Below are 10,511 nucleotides of genomic sequence, written 5' to 3'. Positions count from 1 at the left end.
TAAGGAGACATACAAAATTTTCGGCCTTGGGGTGCCTCCAGGACCAGGGTTGGGAACCACTGCTCTAGACCACACTGGATGCTACAATTCGCGGAGGTTCACCAAAATTGGACAACAGAATACTGGAAAAAGTCTGATGAGTCTCGATTTCTGGTGCGACATTCAGATGGTGGGGTCAGAATTTGACATAACCAACAATTCATCCTGCCTTGAATCAACAGTTCAGGCTGGTGCTGGAATGGTGTGGGGGATATTTTCTAGGCACACCTTGGGCCCTTTTGCACCAATTGAGAATTGTTTAAACCCACAGCCTACCTGAGTATTGTTGCTGACCATATCCATCCCTTTATGACCACAGTGGCTACTGGCTACTTCAAGCAGGATAACGTGGCATGTCACAAAGCTCAAATCATCACAATGAGTTTACCATTCGCAAATAGATTCCACAATCACCAGATCTCAGTCCAATAGAGCAGTGTTTCTCAATTTCAGTCCTTAACACACCTGATTCAGATCATCAGTTCGTTAGAAGAGAGCTCCACAAATGAACTGTGTTCCGATTGACAGGTTCCCTACACAGTGTTCATTGCTTCCTACTCCCTGAGCACAGGAAATCTGTTGAAGTTTACTTCACTTTGGAACATTCATTCACGGATTTGCGCTACACCACGGCCTGCAGCGTCTTCACACACAGACGAAACTTACTAGAGAAGTGTAAAGTGTGACATAATATAGGCCTACCTCTGTAAATAAATACAATTTAAATGCATGTCTTGCACACTTTAATGCCCTTTGAATGGAACATGTACGCTCCCTTCGAACTGGAATCATGGTGGAATATCCTGTGATGTCAACTTCGCAGGGCACTTAACGGTCGAATAGAACAAGCGTCTGAAGTGATAAGAGATACATATAAAATACAAAAAGGGACTGGAATTGAGACCCACTGCATTAGAGCACCTTTGGAATGTGGTGGAACAAGAGATTTGCATCATAAATGTGCAGCCGATAAAAAAATCTGCAGCAACGGTGTGATGCTATCATGTCAATATGGACCAAAATCTCTGAGGAATTTTTCCTTGTTGAATCTATACCACAAAGAAGGCAGTTTGAAGGCAAAAGGGGGTCGAACCCAGTACTAGCAAGGTGTACCTAATAAAGTGGTATAATACCAATGTATATTTCCATCACATGTCTGGCACCACGGAAACTATAAATATAAATGGTAGTACCGTATTATAGTAACAGCATCAGATGACAAAACCATGGTAACTTGTACTGTATGAATTCCATATTATTTTCCATTATAGTAGTGCTCAAAAATGCATTGTGTTAGCATGATACAATCGAAAAATAAATAAATAAATAAATAAATAAATGAAACTGTTATCATCAAAAACAAATATGTACTTACTGTACTATTGTCCTTATTGAATTATTATTATTACTGTATTATATTATAAATATTACTGAGGCAAATAAGAGCCTATTCCATATAGGCTACAACCTTCCTCATCTCACATATTTCACATTAAGATCTTGCAAAAAAACTTTTTTAAAACAGAGACGTTTGTCTCTTAAAATATCTAGAATTTCGATCTTGATAAAAATTAGCTGCCATCTATATTCAGCTCATTTGAAAGTGTTCATTAACAGCATCTGAGGATGAGGATGCATATGATTTTCAACATATAAATAAGACAAATAATAACCTCCTCAAAAATGCTGTCCATGGAATTAAAAGGAAAAAGTTATTAAGATTTGTTTGCTGGAATGTTCCATTATGAATGGATTAAAATTCTCACATGGAAGCATTATAGTGATTTTTTCATATAGTCAGTACCAAAACTCTACTGCTATATATTTACTATTTATCAGTGCATGAATGAAAAGAGCCATAAAGTTGGCTCCTGAGAGCACAACACAGTTTATAAATAACCACAAATGTTCCGGACTTAACATTATCACACTAAAATAATACACTATCATATTTCAGGACGATGCAACGCGATAAACGTGAGCTGAAACTTGCCTTGTTCCAGACGGAAGAGAGTCCTGTCGAGTTTCTCCATGTCATTGAGGACCATCACTCTTATTTGTTTTGCTGTCATGATTGCCCTCCTTATTTTAGAACGTCCTTAATGCAGTGAAGAGCAGGAAATCAACAGGACCCCCTTCACTGAAAAGTGAACCAAAAGATATGCAAATCATCACACTGTATCACTTAATAGATGACATTTAAATCAGTTTAACATAATCCCTACTGTAGCTTCTGAATAAACACAGAACTGCAACCGTTTCTTTTACAAGGGCAAATTATTACAACATTTTACCGTTTGACAGCGTGCAAGAACCATAACATGACATAACGAGTGAGCACTACAACAACCCAAACTGCCAGAGAGTTCTGCAGTAATACATGAATATACCTCTGTCAGGAATAAGTATCCGTATGTTATTAAGCTCTATGCACAATCACCACCTCTGGTAGTTTAACATTAGCGCCGTCCGTCATGAACGAATCATTCGTTTGAGTCGGATCTTTTCAATCGGTTTAACTTGTTTACTGTACTTTAGAACATGTCCGATTCGTAATGAGTCTAGAACGGATGAGTGAACTGATAATGGAGCTAAGTTACTGCCCTAGCCGAACTGTTATGACTACACCCAAGAGAGTAAAATAATCTTTGTTTAGTTTAAACATAAATGAAAATTGTATTTAGCTTGTTAAAGACTATTTATCATGGCTATAAAAAAAACTAAGTAGAATCAGGCTCCAATTAGCATTATTGTTAAAATCAATATAAACATCTATGATAAATATCAACATGTATACGTATTTACTGGAATATTTTCGTATAAAGCGCTATAAAGCAAAGCAAATATGATCACTGATTCAGTTTTTTTGAACCGGTTATTTGAAACGAACTGTTCGAAAGAACCGATTGGCGGAAATGAGTTGGACTTCCCATCACTACAGTAAACATGACTGGCATTTAAAGGCACGGCCAAAAAGTATCCTCTAACTCAGACTTGTCGAGGTTAAGAATCTAGCGGATAAAAGCCAAGCAAGTTTATTTTAAATGAGTAATCAGGAGAACAGTAACATTTGCCAAGCCAAGACAGTACACTGCAACATGCGTAGGGGCTACTATCCTCTTCTGACACACGACAGTCTGAAATCCTAATTGATATAAACATTTCGATCGTTTTTGCACGACAATAGAGAGTTAAAGAGCAGCAGAGTTAAAAGACACACCAGTGTATTTTCCTGTTTACGGACGTTCTTAAGGACGTTCCTGTCGCTGATGAAGGAGGCGTGTGGCTGTGCACGGCTGTAATTCTCCGCTTCCCGCTACCGTAAATTCACTAATACAGGAAACATTTGCCATTTGAATGAAATGTTTTAGACACAGTGTATGTTTGTACAAATAAGTGATGTGTAGATAGAAAAACAGTGTAGGACAGTCACGTATTGACATTAAATTCGTTTAATAAATAAGCAAATAAATAAATAGATAACAACAAACAACCGCAGGGATTTATTTCAGATAATGTCTCCATCTTGTGGTGATCGGCCTACAGAGTCCTAAAATGTGACATGACCCGCCCATTCATGTTCAAACCATAAAATTATTATCTGCCAGCAATACCTGAGCAGACAGGTTGCTGACAAGGTAAGAGCAGTGCTTACTTTTCAACCTCTATTAACTTTTTCCAACATTTATTTACACACATACTACATATTGCCATTGTTGTCATTGAATTGTCATGCAAATTTAAATACATTTATCTTGCTGAAAATGTCACTAAGTAATGTAAGGCAAAGTGAATGCAGGGCATTTTTTCATATTGTCAAAAAGCTGGACGGTAACTGACATAGAAATACACCACAGCATTTTTTTTTTTTAAACGATGAATTAAAAATCCTTTTCCACAAGCAACTGCAACTGTAAAAGTAAGGGGAAAATCTTGGAAATTCATTAGTCAATATATGTGGGAATCCTGAATGAATCTTAATGAGCAAGTAGGCCTATAAACTATAACATCAGGAAAAAATGGCCATCGTTTTACACATGCTTTTCTTCTCTCAGGACAGAGGATCACATTGCCTGGAAACGTGGAATCTACAAACTGCTCTAGCGATCCTCAGGACTTTGTGTTTGACCTCTATAAGTGGATACAAAAATGGAAAGGTGGAGAAATCTTGTGAGAGCATGATGCCAGAACATCACAGCCAACCCAACACTACTGCCAGTCCATGCACTCACTGTGAATACCAGTCAGTTCAGCCCAGGGGACAATATAGGAGGTAAGGGGGTAAAACCTATATGAATTAACCAATGATAATCATTTTGGACAGTTTAGATGTCTTGAGTAATGTTGAACAATGATTGCTTCCTTGCCTTTATTTATTACCACTTTCAGTGTCCATAGTCATTCTCTCTGGAAGTGAGCACTTTGAGGGCTGTCTAATTCAGGCCAGAGATGCTACAAACCCTGATGGACCAGCTATTAGCTCTTTCACATTGGTAGATCCTGATATTTCTCAGAGTTTGACATACAACCGCATAGAGGTACATACAGTAAAGGCCACTTTTGGTATAAACTCAATAAACATTACCATTTTAAAATATTAGGGTCAGTAAAAAATACCTTTATTCAACAAGGGCACTAATCAGTAGTGACAGTAAAGACCTTTAAATTGTAATAAAAAATTACATTTTTTAGTAAATGGTGTTCTTTTGAACTTTCTATTCATCAAAATACTGAAGAAAATTGTTTCATGGTTTCTGCAAAAATATCAATTGATAGCATTGATAATAATAATAAATGTTTTGATTGAGCACCAAATCAGCATATTAGAGTGATTTCTTAAGGATCATGTGACTGAAGACTAGAGTAATAACTGCTGAAAATTCAGCTTTGCCATTTCAGAAATAAATTAAGATTGAAGATATATTAAAATAGAAAACAGTTTATTTGAATTGTAATAATATTTCACAATAGTAGCTTTTATTACATAAATGCAGTCTTGGTGAGCATAAGAGACTTTAATATCACATGAGCAAGAGTGCTGTTGTACTAAATATAATTTGGTAATACTGTAGGTGGTCATTGCCATGATGAGTGAGTGAGTGAGTGACGTGACATGTGGCCAAGTATGGTTATTTTTAGTATTGCATCATGTTACAGCCTAATTTTAAGACCCATAAAAAAAGATGTCAGCGTGTCCTCTAAGTTTTATGCAGTCGTAAATGTAATAAGCATGATTCACTTCCCTTGCAGTCTGTGCTGACTGATGTAGGCTGGAGAGTTTCTGATGGGGTCATTCAGTGCAAGTTCTCCAGGTCCATCTACACTCCTCAGGATCCGGTCCGATTCAGCCTTAACAACAGTTACTACCTGTTTGTAACACATGGGAGTGCAGAATATGGAGAGCTTTTTGACTGTATCAATGACTAACAGTTACTTTGAATTAAAACTGTTAACTAAAACTTTTGTTAACCGAAATTCAGCTAAAATAAAATACAAATATTAGATTAAAAACTTAATAGAAATAAATAAACAAATAAATATGACAAAAGCACATAACAACGTGGATACATTTAAATGAAAGCTGAAAATATAAAAAATAATCCTAAATAAAAATAAATACTATAATAGTATATAAGTAATACTAAAGTGACACTCATGACCTTTTACAGAATAGATAAGCTACTATAGATTAAATATTCTGATTTACCTTATGTGTGTAAAATGATAGCGTTTATTTTTTAATTTTTTTACTTCTGCAGCATGATGAAGTAGCAATTGTCTTTCCGGTCATGACATCCTTCAGCATTTTCCAAAAAGGCTGTATTTCTTCTTCTTGGAAAAAGTTTTGGCAAATGATTATGTGTCTCAGATACAGGGTGCCATGTAACTGTTTTTATGGCCTTCCCGCTTCGTGTTTCTCCACAGATCCGGACTTCTGACTTTACTGATTAACAAGTGTCTGTGATGGCCTGAGCAATCAGTACTCGTTTCCTGTCATTTATTTTATGACAGGGTTGCTGAGTGGACAGGGAATAAAATAGTTACAGCTAGTGTTCCTGAAGCTGGAATCAAAATTTTACATAGAAACCAGCACAAATAAATTGTTTAAAACACTTTAACCATGTGATGTGTACTGAACGATAGCACAAGTTTACAGCAATTGTGCGTTTTTTTTAAAATATGCTATCTTAATGGTATGATTGAAATGATGTGTGCCATTAAGTTTTAGTCAGGTTATCTCATAAGTTTTATTGCTGTGTTTTGTTGTGCTGCGTCATTTATTTTATGACAGGGTTGCTGAGTGGACAGGGAATAAAATAGTTACAGCTAGTGTTCCTGAAGCTGGAATCAAAATTTTACATAGAAACCAGCACAAATAAATTGTTTAAAACACTTTAACCATGTGATGTGTACTGAACGATAGCACAAGTTTACAGCAATTGTGCGTTTTTTTTAAATATGCTATCTTAATGATATGATTGAAATGATGTGTGCCATTAAGTTTTAGTCAGGTTATCTCATCAGTTTTATTGCTGTGTTTTGTTGTGCTGCAGGTATGATCCACAGACACACACGGCAGCCACTGATATCCTCCCATCATCAGATCATTACCGGCCCTCCTGAGATACTGACAGCTTCTCGATCTCCACTGCTCATGAAATGTCATGGTATGTGCTCTGCTGTAATTAAGTTTACTGCAGGATACTGAGAATTCCCTGAATGGTTAAATATATGGTCAGGAAATGGAAATGGTTCATGTTCAAACCCTGCAATGGGCAACCCATGAATTACCACAACTGTACCCTTGAAAAGTTATTGTAGTTGCTGTGGATAAAGCATCAGTTAAATGGCAAATCGGTAATTTGATAAACCACTACATGTTATGAAATAATTGGTATAAATTGCAAAATACTGTCATTTGCAAGTTTCCAAATATAATATAAAATATATAATTTAAATGCAGGAACTCTAATGCTGATTGCCTGGATGCTCTTTACTTAATGTCCTAATTAATGATTAAATGAAAAATCGATAATTTTGACCCATACAATGTATTTTTGGCTATTGCTACAAATATACCCCAGCGACTTAAGACTGGTTTTGTGCTCCAGGGTCACATATGTCGTTATAATTGGTTCTACGCAGTTATTTTAGTATTATTTATATACTGTTTTAGTATTTATTTATTCATTCAATATTTTTATTTAATATTTTGAATTAGCCTTCATTTTTCAGTTTTCTTAATTCTTGTTAAATTTTGATTTGACTTTTTTTCATTTTAATTTTAGTAATTTTGTTATGTGGTATTCTCACTTTTATTTATTTATGTATTTTTGTTACAATAGCTTTAGTATATTTTTATTGAAGTTTTAGTTTTAGTCATTTTAGTACTTAAATTATAGTTACTTGCCAAGGCAACATTTTAAATTTTTGTATAATTGATTCTTTATTTCAGCTTTATTTCAATGAGCAAAAATAGTTTTGTAATAGATGTAGTTTTAGATAACAGTACTGTAATGACACTGGTTCTGTGCAGAGAGCTGGTGCTCATCCATACCTTGGCTGCACTGTTATGATTCTCGCCTTCTGTCAGCCAATAATAGCTGCATTCAGACCAGCTCCAGATTCCTCACAGAAATGACTCCTCAATTAACTTGAATTTGCAACTTGGTCATTTTAACCTCTTCTGCTACCATATCCGAAACTGAATAACTTAATGACATAACATAACACAACACAAGACAATCATTTCTTTTTCTCAGGCGATGGATATTCAATTTGTCGCACTGGGGTGTTGGAAATGCTGCTGAAATTATTGCCGGTGAATTTGCTCTTTGTAATTTTGCTGTTTAGAAGGTTTATCTCAAATCAATTTCTAGCAGTAATATCACATTCAAAACCTTTTTTAAAAAATATTTTAAAAAATGACTTTTTTATTATTATTATTTCAGTGGTTTCCATGTTTTTTGGAATAAAGCAACAGTCTCTTTTGCTGCTGTCTTATTCTTCCAACAAAGAAATAAACTCACCTACATATTTTTTTATATATATATATATAAGTCATATATTAATCATATATTAATTAGATTAATCATAAAAGAAATCAGGTATTGCAATATGCACAACAACTCACCATCAAGGCCTACCATAAGGCTCAAAAAGAAGCATGTACATAAGCATCTTAACCAAATGCTCTTATTTCTGCTTCCACAGGATACTAAGTTTAGAGTGGCTTGCTGTTTTTGTGCTCGGAAACTCAGCATTCTGTATCTCACTGCTCGCCTCCATAGGGGATGTATAATGAATCATATGGCAGTACAGGAATTGGAATAAAGACCTAATTATTCATAGAGCAAGACAAGTCATTATCAGTTTCACTTTATTCAAGGTTTGAACAGTATTTTGCATTGAAAACATCCTGCAAGGAAGAAACATGTCTATTAAAACATTTCAAACATGAATATTATGAAGTAAAATTCACACATATTTTAAATTATTTTCACAGAAGAATAAATGCACATTATATCCAGACAATCAAAGCAAAAAATATTTAAAAGGCTCACAATGTAGTTATTGTACAGAAGTCAGCTACCTCTGCAAGCTACATCCACAATATACTCTATTGGACATTCCAAGCAGCGGTCTTCCTTGTCTTAAATCGCACTTTTGATCAGATTAAATCAAAGATAAATGCATTTTATTTGCTGAAAATAAATGTGAAATTAGAATAATAAATTTCTCAATGTTTGGCGTAATTGTTGTACATAGTGCAATTTAGGAATACATTACGGTATAAATTCTTTAACTGCAATAATATAAAAGTATATCCAGGATAAAATTCAGAGTGAAAATACTAGCATCCAAAAGATGTAAAAAGGTATGAGATCAGTTGTTAATATTTTGACTCACCTATTAACTTCCAGGTTTGTACTAGTAATTAATGTTTTACTCTAAAATTATTTGCACATGCTTATACGGTAATGGAACCTTGATTTGTGCTTGATGCTTCGTTTAGGCAAATCACTCAGTCTTGTTGCTGATGATTGGCAAAGATACCTGCTTCCCACCTCTGGGCCAGGGCACTTTTCCGTCTGACTCGAGGGTAAGGTGCCTCAGAGAACTAAAGGAGAAAGCTTCACCTGTAAAACTGCATGCAGTTTCCAGTTTCAAGGTGAAATGGGCACAGATCAATGAGATGTCAAAGACATGTAAATGAAAAACATAAAAATACACCTCAATGGAATTCATGACAGTTATATATGATACATGAGAGGACAAACAGAAAAATATGTACAGTTCAAAAATCTGCAACTTTGAATCATAGCATGCCTAAATATAATGTACCTTGTGGTCGCAGGACATAGTGGAGCGATCCATTTTGCACGTCTTTGATGGAGATGAGGGGGATGACTTAGATTTTGCTGGCACCTCTCCTGTAAAGTGTCCAAATAAGAGAAAGAACATTTACTGAACTACATCTTTATGTAATGACATCAATGAAGTAAATACGCTAATGGTTGCTAAACGTGGTACCTGGTTTCTCATAAGTGAAATTCTGCAGTTGGCTGGGGGACACGAGGACGGTGTCATATCTCTCCTTTACATATAGTTGTGCTCTCTGCCTTCTAAGCTCCTCTTCTCTTTGCCTCACCAACTTGATCTCCTGATGCACCAGAGACTGGGTGCTTTGGGAGCGCAGTTTGAAAAAGGGATTGTTCTGAAAGGTGCTCTCTTGTGTCTCTTGACATACAGTGCTCAGGCAGAATTCTGAGGCACTTCGGATGATGAGATTCGATGTCTCCAGGATAATGACATTATTCATGTCGGATGGCCATACTTGGAAACTGCTCGTCCCTGGAGAAAGCATCCCACCTTTTCTTTGGCTCCGTGGGCTGGTGGGGTACGAATCTGGCTCAAGTATTACGACATTGTTGGCGGTCATTTCATGGTATGTGGGACTTCTTCCAGATGAAGCTGTGATGGACAAAGTTGGAGTTCTTGCACTAGGAAATCTCTGAGAAATGCATCTGTCCTCCGGTGTATCAAACATCTGTCTTTTCTCCCCAGGTTCTGATCTGCTGTGGTGAAGAACGCCAGGCTTGGGTTTAATTTGCATAGTGTCGCCAGCAGACATCTTTGCCATTGTCCTCTCTCGTCTGAAAATCTCCTCTCGTTCGCAACAGGCCGGACATATCCAGAGGTATCATCCAAGGTGAGAGAGCACTTTATGGTTGTGATGCTTTTTTGGCTGTTTTTAGTATTGCATCATGTTACAGCCTAATTTTAAGACCCATAAAAAAAGATGTCAGCGTGTCCTCTAAGTTTTATGCAGTCGTAAATGTAATAAGCATGATTCACTTCCCTTGCAGTCTGTGCTGACTGATGTAGGCTGGAGAGTTTCTGATGGGGTCATTCAGTGCAAGTTCTCCAGGTCCATCTACACTCCTCAGGATCCGGTCCGATTCAGCCTT

At 36.2% G+C, this 10,511-nt stretch overlaps 1 protein-coding gene and 1 pseudogene across 1 annotated transcript; both read right to left on the bottom strand.

Moving 5' to 3' along the window:
• LOC107677760 (glycogen debranching enzyme-like) overlaps positions 1-3,349 on the bottom strand; it is a 25,644-nt pseudogene extending 22,295 nt beyond the window's left edge.
• Positions 3,350-8,797: 5,448 nt separating this feature from the next.
• Positions 8,798-10,174, bottom strand: LOC107677748 (uncharacterized). The gene is made up of 3 exons (XM_016472765.1): positions 9,574-10,174; positions 9,385-9,473; positions 8,798-9,160 (listed from the first exon to the last, which is right to left on the bottom strand). The coding sequence occupies exons 1-3, from the start codon at positions 10,172-10,174 to the stop codon at positions 9,065-9,067; spliced, it is 786 nt and encodes a 261-aa protein (XP_016328251.1). The 3' UTR covers positions 8,798-9,064.
• Between the last annotated feature and the right edge of the window lie 337 nt (positions 10,175-10,511).

This window comes from Sinocyclocheilus anshuiensis, unplaced genomic scaffold (genome assembly GCF_001515605.1).
Source record: "Sinocyclocheilus anshuiensis isolate Anshui unplaced genomic scaffold, SAMN03320099.WGS_v1.1 scaffold985, whole genome shotgun sequence".
Taxonomy (NCBI): domain Eukaryota; kingdom Metazoa; phylum Chordata; class Actinopteri; order Cypriniformes; family Cyprinidae; genus Sinocyclocheilus; species Sinocyclocheilus anshuiensis.
This window is presented reverse-complemented; position numbering and strand designations above follow the sequence as displayed.